Source organism: Macaca nemestrina, chromosome 16 (genome assembly GCF_043159975.1).
Source record: "Macaca nemestrina isolate mMacNem1 chromosome 16, mMacNem.hap1, whole genome shotgun sequence".
Classification (NCBI taxonomy): domain Eukaryota; kingdom Metazoa; phylum Chordata; class Mammalia; order Primates; family Cercopithecidae; genus Macaca; species Macaca nemestrina.
In genome coordinates, this window is record NC_092140.1 from 84,655,471 (window position 1) to 84,670,057 (window position 14,587).

Consider the following 14,587-nt stretch of genomic DNA (forward strand, 5'->3'; position numbering starts at 1 on the left):
CAGTTTCCTAGAAAGGTGACAGAGTTTCATAAGGTTAAAGTTAATGAAGATGCAAATTATGATCCAGTTCACTTGCTATGTTCTAAGGGAAATCTTGCAAGGTTTTACAAGCAATATACACATGTGCTTTATATTTTAATACAAAACTTTTGAGGGAACTTGAGAGTATGCAAATAGAAACCTCAGAGGATAAAAATTATGCAGACTTATTTTGTCTTTACATTAGATGCATTTTCACAAAATTAATTTACTCTAAAATTTTATATGTAGGCTGTATTACCTAATCATTTTTACTCTCTCTTTTACCATATCATAAATAATATGCATCTGAAACAATTTTCTGTATAAAGTAGTAAGCTAATTAAAACTTTCACTGAAAATATCAGGACACAAAGTTGCTAACAGTGATGATTTCTTGTAATTTTTTTTATTATACTGCCTGAATTTAAACCCTGTCTCTGCTAGTACTAACTGGAAACTATGCCTTAGATTCTTCAGTGGTAAAAATCAAATAAGCAATGTGGATATTAAATAATGAATGTGAAGCTCTTAGAACATTGTCGGACTACCTAGTAGGTGTTCAAGGAATGTTGGCTTTATTTATCTTAATCTCACTGATTTCTCCCCTTCAAAATACTTAATAGTGACAAGCAGACAAAAGATGTTCTTATACTCAAATAGGACTGGAATATATTTATGTTATGAAAATTACAAATACTTTCCAATTGATCTTATACTTTAATCCCTACCTGTCCATTTAAGATCTTTGAGAAAAATAGATCAGTAGGAACCATTATATAGTTATATCATAAACTGAAAATCAATGGATGTGACTCTTCAAATAAAGACTGTGATCACACTTCTCATTTTTACTGATATATACATACTTTGATAATTGTGCCCTCTCTTTCATTCTTTTCACAACAATTACATTTGTAAGGTTGTGTTTTCTTCTTTTTTAATATAGAAAAGTATGAAAAGAAAAACAAAAATAGCCCTAAACCTGATCGGCCAAATGAGCCCTCTTGATATTTCTGAAAATAAAAAAATATATACACACGCAAGTTTAGAAAATTAAAAGTACTGAGGCTGGATGCAGTGGCTCATCCCTGTAATCCTAGCACTTTGGGAGGCTGAGGTGGGTGGATCACCTGAGGTCAGGAGTTCGAGACCACCCTGGCCAACATAGTGAAACTAAATGCAAAAATTAGCCAGGCGTAGTGGTGCATGCCTGTAGTCCCAGCTACCCAGGAGGCTGAGGCAGGGGAACTGTCTCAACCTGGGAGGTGGAGGTTGCAGTGAGCCGAGATTGTGCCACTGCACTCCAGCCTGAGCGACAGAGTGAGACTATGTCTCAAAAAAAAAAAAAAAGAAAGAAAATTAAAAGTGCCAAAAGGTATTGTTGTAGACAGAATAATGTCCCCTCTCTGCCCCCTAAAATGTCCATGCCCTAATCCCCCAAACCCGTGAATCTGTTACCTTACATAGCAAAAGGAACTTTGCAGATGGGATTAAATAAACAGCCTTGAGATGGGGATGATCCTGGGTGATCTAGGCGGGCCCAATGTAATCACAGTGGTCATTAAAAGTGGAAGAGGGAGCAGCAGAGATCAGAGAGATGCCACGTGAGAAGGATTCAACCTGCCTTTGCTGGCTTTGAAGATGGAGGGGAATGTGGGCAGCCTCTAGATGCTCCAAAGACAAGGAAGTAGGGTCTCCCCTAGAGCCTCCGGAAGGCAACAGCCCAGCTGACACCTTGATTTTAGCCCAGTAAGACTGTGCCAGTCTCCCATCATATACAACTGTAAGATGATAAATGTGTGCGAGGTGGCTAAATTTGTGTTAACTTGTTATAGCAGCGATAGAAAATAGATGCAGGTATAAAATTAAAAAGTAAAATCTTCCCTTCCTTATTTCATAAATCTACTTTCCAAAAGCAGATCCTTTAATGTTCTTCCAGAAAACTGTGACATCCATCCCAAGATACAGATATCTGTATCTTCAACATGAGAAAAGTTAGAGGACATCCACAAGAGACTGTTACAATAAAATCCTAAATAAATCTATTCCATGCCTCATTTTCCCAATGCAAAATACTTAACATGAAATTAAATTACTATTCAATAGCACATTTAAAAAAGCCAGTTATTCCAGTGATATAATTATTTTTGAGGAAACCAACTATTTACTCCCATTACTTACATCATCCTCTTTAGTTCCACCCCAAAAGTTAGTGCCTCCAGCATAGCTGGGAATGTTCAACACAGCTATGCCTTGCAAGCTGGGAAGAGGAATATATTGCCCATCACACTGTAAGGTAAAAAAAAAAAAAAAAGTAGAGATTTGATAAAAAGAGCAGAACCACTAGTTTGGAAGATACTAAAACACTAAAGATGAAGGACAATGGAGCAGAGTGTGTTGGTAATGCCTGCTCTCTACACATTACCAAATCATTTATCTTACTTTTTAATTAAAAAAAATTGAAGTATAAATAACTATAGCAGAAGTTATTACAAAAAACTGATTTTTTAAAAAATGTTTTACCTCTTTCCTCCAAAACCAGACAGTCCTTTTCTCGAGTCATTTTCGGGCCTCTTATGTACTTGCACCTGCATTGTGGTCCTCTATGCACTTATTTTAGGCATCTTTTTGAAAGCAGGATGGGTAAGAGCAAGTTGATCCTAACCATCTCACTTAGCCCTTCTCACAGTCCCTCATACATTGCTGGGGCTCTACAACCACCTGGGGACTGATGAAACTCAAAGCTGAGTACTTCAAGTAGTTAGAACCAAAGTCAAGCAAAAATATATGCATCTCGGAAAGCTCCTTGCAGTCCTTACTTTCTCATTAATCACTTAAATGAAAAGTAAATTACCATGTAAATGGCAAAAAAGGATATGGCTGGTGAAGGGATGTGAATACATTTTTACTGAGTAGAAGCAGAACTGTTACCTTCTCTCATAAATGTTGTTTCTTAAATTAATTTCAATTAATGCTGTTTATTCTATTAACTCTTAAAAAAAGCCTAGTTGGCTATTAAGGAGACAATCAGTTATGAAACTAATTTTTTAAACATTACTCAAGAAAATGATCATAATTATGTTACACACGTTTTATGAGGATCATACTTATTATTTTAATTAACATTTAAACCAAACCACTTGACATTTTTCTAAGTGAACATTTAAATCCAGTGGAAATGTTTAAGCCTTCATTTTAAAAGAGAAGAGCTTGCAGATGTCACACCTACAACGGATGCTATATTTTCATTAAATAATTCTTATATTAAAAATAATTAACATAGCTTCTTAAAGATTACATTTTAATGCCCAGTAAAAATGATTTCCCAACAGAAAGAAATAAACTGTATTTCTGAGACTGTGACAGAATAATTTGTTCTAGGGTAGAAACCAAGGTGAGGGGAAGAATTTCTGTAATGGGACATCTTATTGAAAAGAGCATTAAGTCCCACTGGTCTGGGATGGTTTGGGTTTAGGGAAGATGGAAGGAAAAGGTCTCAATGTCAAGAGTACCAATATTTTCTTTAATGTCTATTCAGTAGTGAGGTTCTGATTCCCCACGTAAACTGGTGAAAATCCAGGGCAGAGACCAGCAAACATCTGGAAATTGTTACAGCTGGTCCAAGATGACCTCGTAAGAGACTTCTCTGCTCTGTGAATCTGAGGACGGGGAAGAATAAGAGCTTAGTGGGGGCGTATAGGAGGTTAATCTCATCCCCAAGTACTGCAAAAAACGTTCACCATCAGAATCACATAGAAGCTTGTGTTTGCTAATTCAGCCAAAGTCAGTTCTTGGGAAGACCTCAGGGTTACTGGCTTATTGGAATGGTGTAATGGATGAAGGCCAGGATTGGCTGATTTACCTTCACGGGCATTTTTCACAATTCCTATTTTTCTTTTTCATGAAAACACAGTGTTAACCATTAGCAGGTTTAGCTTTTCACATTCAAAGGTCCATGCACCCGTGGGTGTGTCTGGCACATAATTGGTACTCAATGTATATTTGTTCAATGAATAAATATGAAATACTTAACAGAATAATAAACTTTTTCTCAACTCAATACATTAAACAGATATCTTTATGTGCTTTAGAAAAAGCTGCTTGAAATCATGACTAACAAAGAAAATGGGGAAAAATACTATCTGTAAATATAAAAGAAATATTTTAAAAAGATTTTCCAAATGGATGCACTTTATTTGCAAACATGGTATGGAAAACAATGAACATTTTCAGAAGGAAGTCCCAAGTGTAGTGCTGAACTGAACATGCATATATTAAGCCACACACCTAAATCTAACTGATTAATGCCCATTTTATAGAGTCTTATAGGAAAAATATGAGGAATACAGATTCAACAAATTAACAAATTCACATGATTCAAAAGTTTCTTAAATCCAGGAAAAACTTCAGGAGTGTTAAACTTTTAAAAAATATTTCCAATAGCCCCAAATATCCATTATTTTTATTTATTATTTTTGAGAGATGGGGTCTTGCTCTGTCGCCCAGGCTGGCAAGTAGTGGTGCCATCATAGCTTACTGCAGTCATGAACTCCTGGGCTCAAACCATCCTCCTGCCTCAGGCTTCCAAGTAGCTGGGATTACAGAGCTGGCCGCCTAGCCATCCCATGTTTCTGTTTGTGGTTCACGATGTTGCAAAATGCTACAAAACTGCAGCTATATATTTTTTCTTATTAGTGTCTGTTTTCTCTGCTCCTTTGACCGGACAATCTGATATGGAGGGAAGATGGTGGAGCTGGATTGAATTCTGTCACTTAGTATTTGGGTAAGTCCCTTAAGCTTTCAGAGCTTTGCTTTGCTCATCTGTAAAATGGGCTAACAATTCTTAGGACACAGTGAGGCCAATGAGATAAGGTAAAGAAAAGCACCTAGAACACACGTGGGAAGTCAGTAGATTTCCTTCTTCAGTTATAATTACAAATTGTCTTATGGAAAAAACACTGGATTTGAAATGTTGGCTCTTCCAGTTATCAGCTGTTTGAAATTAAGCAATGCCTTTACTCTTTTGAACTGAATAATACCTACCCTCATGAGTTGTTAAGAATTAAAGGTGATATGTAGAAGGCATATAGTAAACTTCATTCAAAATGATTTAAAAAGTAGTTACAACTAGTTATTACGGAAATGAATTAAAGGTAGAAATTACTATTAACATAATAAACTAAATTTATTTTGTTTTTTAAAAAGATACAGATTATGGGAAGATTTGAAATAACTAAAAATGTGAATTAGACAACTATTTGTTCTCAATCACATATTTCATTATAGCCTACAGATGAAGGCTATTATTTAAAGTTATTTGTTTTTCTTCACGTATTTTAGTACTTACAGGATTTGAAGCAATATATAATTATCATTTCAGTTAACAAATAGAACAGGCTGCTTGACCCATGTAAATTAGGTATATTATGGGCAAAAAAATCATCCTTCTTATGAAAAATGTTTGAAATTTTAATACAATTCTTCCATTTACATGTGAAAGGTATTTCTACTCTAAAAGTAGCAAAATATGATACTGTGATGTTATTTCACATTTCTGGAATTCCCAGCATTGTCAAAAGGATTCTGAATCTCACTCCAGATTTCTCAAAGTTGGGTATATATCAGAATCACTGATAATGTGGCTTGGGAAACAAAGTTTGTATTTGTACAGTTCTTTTCTATTTACACTGTGATTTACAGTACCTTAGGCTCATTTATTTATGGTTTGCACAAAATCATTATTTTATCAATTTCGTGTATAGGGAAACCAAAGTCAAAGTCTTTGTTCTGCACAAATTTAAAGTTAGGACATGAAGTCAATCTTGTTCCATATCCACAACAGAATAGGGGAAGGAAAACTTAGCTGAGGAAAAAGGTAAGAGTAATAAGCAAAAAGGAGGGCCACTGGTGAAGGCATCTCTCTGAAAAGAGCCTCCCAAAGTGTGGGTCTCTCTTTTCCACCTTTATCCCGAGTGAACCATCATCAGATATATGACTCTTTAGACAACAGGCCTTCCACCGTCCTTAGAAGTAGAACGTATCTTTTTGATTTACTTTATTATTACGGATTTTTTGTTAACTATGGCAAAGAATGCTCTACTTTTTCTACTTTATTTTTATGTATATTAATATGTTTTCATTTATCTTGTTTTACTCATTTTATTTACCTTTTTTATCATTTAACATATACATCTACATTAAGTGTTCTTAACTTAAGGTTCAGAAACCAGGAGTCCATGGATAGATTCAGGCGATTTATTAACTTCCTGGTAAAAATCCGTATCTTTATGTTCACTAACCTCTGAAGTTTAGCATTGCCCTCAATTATAAATGTAGGGGGAAAAAGGCATTAGTAACACATGTGATTCCATCATCAATAGAAATGAGACATTTTTATATTACATTATAGATGTTTCAGATATCTTGTCATATAAGTTCATCATTACTTTGAAGTTATGGTATTTATTAGGCATGCCATTAGATTTTTATTTGATACGGTAATGATGAAACACATATATTATTCTTTAGAAACATAAAAATATGTTGTTAATTTATTTTAATATTATTGGTAAGTCTTCTTTTGTAAGTCTGTATTTCATATAGTGCATTTGAAAACAATATTTTGAGAAGGGGTCTCTATTTCCACCAGAATGCCAAAGGTGTCTACAACTCAAAAAAGATTTAGAACCTTTTCAAAAGAAGAGTACAAAGCAGCTGTGGAAATAAGATATCTTGTTCAAAATCTGGACCACCAGTAGAAGAGGTTACTAATCCTATTTCTGAAGAGCTGAGGCTCTTCCAGGAACTAAGACCATCCAGTCACTCAGATCCAGCTAGTTTTTCAACCCTTAAAGATAGCTGGCTATGCTTGATCACAGCACTTAATGAATTATGCTAAAGTGATCACTTAGCCATCCATTTCCCCCTCAAAACAGGGCCAGTACTGTGCTAAACACTGGAGATAGCAAAGATAAAAACAACCTCCTATGTGTCCTTGAGTGTGGCCAGGCCGGGCGCGGTGGGGCACACCCGTAATCCCAGCACTTTGGAAGGCCGAGGTGGGCGGACCACGAGGTCAAGAGATGGAAACCATCCTGGCAAACATGGTGAAAACCCATCTACACTAAAAACACAAAAATTAGCTGGGAGTGGTGGTGCATGCCTGTAGTTCCAGCTACTTGGAAGGCTGAGGCAGGAGAATCGCTTGAACCCAGAAGGCGGAGGTTGCAGTGAGCCAAGATCACGCTGTGACAGAGCGAGACTCCATCAAAAAAAAAAAAAAAAAAAAAAAAAAAAAAAAAAAAAAAAAAAAAGTGTGGCCAACCAGGGTATATGAAGAAGAAAAGGAATGATTACATGATTAGTAGGGTACCTAAGCTGACCTGGGCCTGGGGTGTCAAGGATAGCATTTACAAAATGTAAACCTTCCTGATTTTGTACCTTTTTATCCAGTAAGTCTATCTTAAATCTTAGAAGCAATAATAAATCAAACCAGCTGATCATACAGCTGTATGTTTAGAGTGAAAAGCATAATAGGCTCATCTTGACTAGGAAATATAGTTGATAAAGAATGAGCTACAGACACCTCATTAGTCAACACTGCAGTGTTTGGATAATACCCCAAATAATAATGCTCTGTTTATTTTGTTGAGTTGTAGACTTAAGATTTTATAATTCTGTATATGTATGATATGCTTTAATTAAAAATATATGGTTATAAAAAGATACAAAATAGGGAAGACATGCCCATCAGCATCAACAGTGAGTCCTGGATCAAAGGTAAAAGAAAATAAAATTCACAGAAATTAATATTCTTTTCAGAGCCATATCCCCAGCCTTGTTGTTTGTGTTGTTGGAAGAGATAAAATAACTTTTTCTGTCCTTAATTTCCTATTTAAATTAGTTAAAAACAGTAAAACATTTAAATGCTCAAAATCTCTTTTAATTTTACTTGTCGTTAGCAATAATTGGAGCAAAAAATAAATGTACATTTAAATTAAAAGATTCTATTTACTTCAAATGTTATTTTCAGGGATTTGCGAAACTTTGGTTATTACAGAATTGGGTCAGAATTTGGAAGCTTAAATCCATTAAAAACCCTCTCCTATAAATGTGCTCCCTTGGCTCCACTTTTACATGGGGCACCACAACTCCAGAGTAGCCCCAATTTCAGGAACTAATGATGATGATAATTAAGTGTGTCATTCATATCCTGTGTATATACTTCCTTTAGTACAAAGTTGATAATCACATTCATTTTTCCCTTGTATATTTATTTAATCGCTAATCAAAATGCATTTAGGTCAAATTAGCTCCAAGATGATTTTTTTTCAAGTAAGATAATATGAGATATCTTTACTTGAAGATGAACTTACCTCAAGTTGAACCCTTTGTTCTAAATTCTTGTACGATCTCTGTAATAACTCCCGGGTTCCAAGCACTCCATACCACATCAAGTTTTTAGTTCGGCTCCTGAAAATAAATATTGGCAGGTAATTTCAGGACATTTTATTTATTTACTCCTTAAAGGCAAAGCAAGCAAAAGAGATAATAAATGAAGAAAAAATTACCTTTATGTAATAGCATTATTACTTTTACTAAAATTACCTGCATTTTTCAGGGTGCTCCTCTCTTTTATTATTAAATTCTAATGAAATTTTTGCATCTAATCCAATCCCAAAGTAATTGTTCATGACACATTTTTCTGAATATCCATCTCTATGATCATAGGGAAAAGTACATCAAAGTCAATTTCAGATTCATTACAACAATTACAATTTGTACACAAGACAGTACTTAAAACCATTTAAGCTTCCATTCCTTATAGCAGATTGTAAAACTTAGCACTAATCACTTCCTATTCCTGTGTCATGTCTACAACCACAGGACATGTGTTCAATTTCTGGTACATGTGACATAAAGGGATGGTGAGCAAGGCAAAACAGACACACAATTATGGTGTGATTTTCTCTAACTGTAACAAAATCTTAGTTCTATTTCTTTTTTTTTTATTATTATCTTAGTTCTATTTCTACATAAGTTCCTCACTACACAGAAAAATGCAGATGATTATGGGAAGGCCTTACAGTCAGGTGCCAATTCTCTCTCTCTTTTTTTTTTTGTTTATCGTTAGAAAGTCTCCTCCACTTCTACGCTTAATAATGGACAAATATTTATTGAGCAAAAAAGTACTAGATCCAATCCATTCTTCTAGGTGTTTCGGAACGTTTAAAATATGGTACTGTCCTTGAGGAATGTCATTACAGAAATGATATAACAAAAGCAAAATTTAAAAAGGAAGTAAAAGAAAGTATATCTTGAGCTGCCAAAGAATTGTAGGAGTCTTAAGAAGGGAAGAGATCAGCGTGGGCCAAAAGATTCCCAAAATAAGTAAACCCAGAAGCTGGCGTGGAAAGATGACAGATCTGGCAAGACTGAGAAGAAAGGAGGTAAAGGGAATAGCATCAGTTCTATTTATTGGTCCCTTCCTTTGCCAGAGGGTTGCTCTCAGAGAGAACGGGCCGGCTGGAAAAGGACCTACCTCAGGGACAGACCATGGAGACCACTGAATTTTAAAGGTCTCCATGTGCTTGGCATGATCAACTTTTGTAATTTTCTGATCATCCTTTTTATACATGGGACCCTATTTATTGTAATACGTGTAAAATGTGACAATTCATGTTGAAAAGAAACAAGAAGAACCCAAACAAAATATTTGCAAAAGCATTTTCTTACACGGAATCTGGATCCGGGTCAATAAACGGCGTGGCGCCGAAAGGATCAATGTTTGCTAGTAACATTTTGTTGATAATTGAACTCCCAGCAATAGAGGCAGCCAGTCCTGCTCTTAAACCTGGACAGAAAAACAAATACAGATGGGATCGCGTGTTAAGAAAAAAACAGAGAAAGAACCAGTCCATGCAGGCCTAATGTCAAATATCTTACTTTTAAAAGCATGGTTTTCAGTGCCTACTCTTCTCATTAATCAAAATTAAGAACAATGACATTTGTGAATACAAGGCATTCGACACTTCCAAGGATCTATATATATAAAGAATTAAGGAGAGAAGGATCTAAATAGGAATGGCTTTGTGACACTTTTCCATTTACCATCCCAATAATTCTATAACAAATAATTCTATAACAAATACATGTTACTTCCTTTGTTATCGCAAAGATGGTATTAAGTCTGTAAGGAATTTACAATAAAGGTGGAATTACCCAAAATGTCATGTAGTTATCACTTCAATATTCTCAAACCATAGATAATGATACTCAATTTAAAATACTAAGAGATGTATTAAGGTGAAGACTCACTGTTAGTTTTAAGAATAAGTAGTAAAGTATTAAAGTAGGTATCTGTAAATTTTAGAATATAGTATTAAATATAAAAAATAAAGCCTCTATCTTACTTCAAACTTATTTCACCATGCTTTCCAACTAGTTTTCTAACTGTTACAGTATTCAAAGCTAATGAATTTTATGATCTACTCAACCCAATATGAAAGCTAGAAGCACTAAAGTCTGGAGAGGAGACAAACTAATAGGGACCTACAAGAACAAGGGAAACACGAGGAAATTAGAAACACAAGTTCCTTCTTTTTCTTTTCATCTTCTTTAGAGATGAGTCTCACTCTGTTACCTAGGCTGGAGTGCAATGGTGCGATCACAGCTCACTGCAGCCTCGATCTCCCGGGGTTCAAGCAATCCTCCCACCACAGTCTCCCAAGTAGCTGGGACTACAGGCATGTGCCACCATGCCCAGCAAGTCCTTTCTTTAGCAAACATTCCTTTCCTCAGCACTATGCTCTTCTTAGGGAATTATTATCATTCATTATTTTAATGTTTAGGCGATTATCAAATACAATGAATTTTGTTCTTTCGTTTAATGACATAGTTTTGAATATACTGTGGCATACTTCTTTATGCCAATTTCCTTTATGTCTAAACAAGTAAATGAATGAAGAAAACAATAAATTTAGTAAGCATAAAGAACAGTTTGGAGAGGTGAGAGCCACACTCCAGCTGCCCCAGAGGAAAGTGTTAATAATATCTTCCTTCCTCCCTTTTTTTTTTTTTTTTTTTGACAGAGTCCCACTCTGTCGCCCAGGCTGGAGTATAGTAGCATGATCTTGGATCACTGCAACCTCTGCCTCCCGGGTTCAAGGGATTCTCCTGCCTCAGCCTCCCAAGTAGCTAGGATTAAAGGAGTGTGCCAGCATGCCTGGCTAATTTTTGTATTTTTAGTAGAGACGGGGTTTCACCATGTTAGCCAGGTCTCAAACTCCTGACCTCAGGTGATCTGCCTGCCTTGGCCTCCCAAAGTGCTGGGATTACAGCCGTGAGCCACCGTGCCCAGCCAAGCCAAGTGTTAATATTATCTAAGATGTTTTAGGGTTAGCCATATTCTTCAACTTTATTCCAGAGGGGTTATCCCAAGGTTCCTAGTTGGAATAGGAACACAGCTTCTAAATCTGAAGGCCTTTCCAGAACCAGTTTGTTCCAGACTGATCTTTCTTTTTCTCTTTTAATATTTCTATTCTGATACAATTGATATATTATAAAATTAACCCTTTTAAAGTTTTTAGATAATTCAGTTGTTTGTATTATATACACAAAGTTGTGCAACCATCACTATTAATTCTAAAACCTTTTCGTTTCCCTGCAAAGTAATGGTGCACCCACTAGCTGTTATTTTCCATTCCATCGATCACCTCACCTCCAGTTCCTTGGGAACCACGATCTACTTTCATGCTTATTCTGCGCATTTCATACAAACGCAGTCATATTACATTTGGCTTCTAGGTTCACTTTCCATAGTGTTTCTATATAGCATGTATCAGTGCTCCATTCTTTCTAATGGGTAGGTAATATTCCATGGTGTGAATATATCACTTTTGTTTATCCATTCAACTGATGGATGTTTGGGTTGCTTCCACTTTGGGACTATTGTGAATCCTGCTATAAATAGTCACGTACAAGTTTTTGTGTAGACATGTATTTTCAATTCTCTTGGGTGTATACCTAGTAGTAAAATTGTTGGGTTACATGTAAACTCTATGTTTAACTTTTTGCGGGACTGTGAAACTATTCTTAAAATGGCTGCACCATTTTACATTCCTACCACCAATGTATGAAAGTTCTAATTTCTTCACATCTTTGCCAATATTTGTTATCATCTGTCTATTTTGATCACAGTTATCCTAGTGGCATAAAGGGGCAACTCGTTATGGTTTTAATTTGCATTCCCCCGGTGACTAATGATGTTGAGCATCCTTTCGTGTATTTATTGGCTATTTGTGTATCTTCTTTGGGAAAATGTCTATTTAGATTCCTTTCCCATTTTAAAAGCAAGATATTTACCTTTTTATTGTTGAATTTTAAGAGTTCTTTATATGTTCTGGATACTAGACCTTTATCAGATATATTATTTGTAAATTCTTAAGTTGTCATTTCACTTTCTCAATAGTGTCCTTTGAATCACAATACTATTAATTTTGGTAAAGTCCAATTTATTTGTCTTTTGTGGTGTGTGCTTATCATATCGAAGAAATCATTGCCTAATCCAAAATTATGAATAATTTACATCAATGTTGTCTAAAAATGACTACAGAGAGACTTACGGCTTAAAACCAAAAGGATTCAGCAGAATGCTGACTAAAAAACACCAAAAGGAAAGCTTAAGAAGTAGTAGAACGTAAGTTCAGACTTACTTTGGGAACTTAGTAAATGCAGATTCCTGGACTCCACTCCAGAACTACCAAACCAAAATTTCTCACGGCAGGACCCAGAAACACGTGTGGTTTTTTTGTTGTTTGTTTGTTTGTTTTCTGAGACGGAGTCTCACTCTGTCTCCCAGGCTGGAGTGCAGTGATGCGATCTCAGCTCACTGCAACCTCCACCTCCTGAGTTCAAGCAATTCTCCTGCCTCAGCCTCTTGAGTAGCTAGGATTACAGGTGTGCGCCACCACACCCAGCTCATTCTTTTGTATTTTTAGTAGAGACAGGGTTTCACCATGTTGGCCAGGCTTGTCTCAAACTCCTGACCTTGTGATCTCCCCATCTTGGCCTCCCGAAGTGCTGCGATTATAGGCGTGAGCCACTGAGCACGGCCAAAACATGTGTTTTAATACTTTTTAGGCAACTGCTCTACAGGGAAGAATCTAGGGGCCTAGATTCTGACTGAAAGTATAACAAGAACAGTCTACTAAAAGAACATTTATCTTTAAGAACATGTTTCCACAGTAATGGAAATAAATACTTAACATTTTCACAGAAATACTGAAAAATACACAGTGTTTCAGAATCTGTACTACCTGGGCAGATGATTCTGGTATTGAGCACAGGGAGGTTTTCTTTGCTGGCTGCCACAGCTGGACCAGGGACAGAATCAGTTTGGGAATGGCCATGACTTGCCCGGGCATCTGGAGACCGAGGTGCAGTTTTAACTGTTGGCAAAAAGTCCAGATTAAAAAGAGACAATGATAAAGCTATAAAAATAAGCAAGTTCCTACAAATTTAAAACATAAAAGAATGTTTAAATCAATCAGTAGAAATGAAAATATTATGTATAGCTGTTGTTTACATTTTCTTGAGACTTACATGGAGGGAATCAGAAGTCTTGATTCCTCATCTCAAATAGAAGAAGATCAGTAGAAATAGATGTCTACCGTAACTAAAGGTCACTAATACTCATAATGTGAATATGATCAACTCACACTTAAAGATAAATGAAACTTTTGAAGTCTGCTTATTTTTGAAAATGAAACACATGTGTTATAATGCACCCTACCCATGTAATCCTTTTCTCATAAATATCAAATGAATGATCAAATTTAATTAATGTAATTCCCGGAGCAAACACATGAAACATGATTTAACATTGCCTTCAATAAATGGAAGAGGCTAGGTGTGGTGGCTCATGCCTGTAATCCCAGAGCTTTGAGAGGCTGAGGCAGGAGGATCGCTTGAAGTCAGGAATTGAAGACCAGACTGGGCAACATAGCGAGACCCTGTCTCTACAAAAATGTTAGCCAGGCATGGTGGCATGCACCTGTAGTCCCTGCTACCTGGGAGGCTGAGGCTGGAGTGATCACATGAGCCCAGGAGTTTGAGGTTACAGTGAGCTATGATCACATCACTGTACTCCAGCCTGGGTGACAGAATAAGACTCTGGCTCATAAATAAACAAATAAATGGAAGAAAAATAGCATCTATCTTCAAGTGAAATTAACATATTTTTCCTGTACTTCTTAATTATTTATTCAAAATGATGATTTGCCCAAACAGTTCTATCATATTCCTGTAAAAGTTCAATACATGTGAAAAATTATTCTAAAATATAATTATTCTCAAAGTAAACAACAAAAAGAAAGATTTAACTCTAAACTGAGGCAAGTTAATGCAGAGCAAATGGTACCTTTAACCAATTTAGGAGTTACTGGTAGGTATTTTTAAGAAACAGTAATTCTCAAACTCAATTTTAAAATACTCTAAAAATTATCTTCACTCTCCCTAAAACTAATTACAAGCTAACTATATTAATTTTACACTCTATTCTCTCATT

General features: G+C 35.8%; 1 protein-coding gene across 7 annotated transcripts in view; it reads right to left on the bottom strand.

Annotated features, from left to right (window-relative positions):
- Nucleotides 1-14,587, bottom strand: part of LOC105491727 (diacylglycerol kinase eta) — a 206,070-nt gene that overhangs the window by 31,536 nt on the left and 159,947 nt on the right. For all 7 annotated transcript variants that reach the window (XM_011758376.3, XM_071081436.1, XM_011758386.3 and 4 more), the window contains 5 exons: nt 13,338-13,469; nt 9,757-9,874; nt 8,629-8,739; nt 8,397-8,493; nt 2,203-2,310 (listed from right to left, as the gene is read on the bottom strand). In XM_011758376.3, the coding sequence (XP_011756678.1) occupies nt 2,203-2,310; nt 8,397-8,493; nt 8,629-8,739; nt 9,757-9,874; nt 13,338-13,469 (566 nt within the window). The remainder of the gene's footprint in view (nt 1-2,202; nt 2,311-8,396; nt 8,494-8,628; nt 8,740-9,756; nt 9,875-13,337; nt 13,470-14,587) is intronic.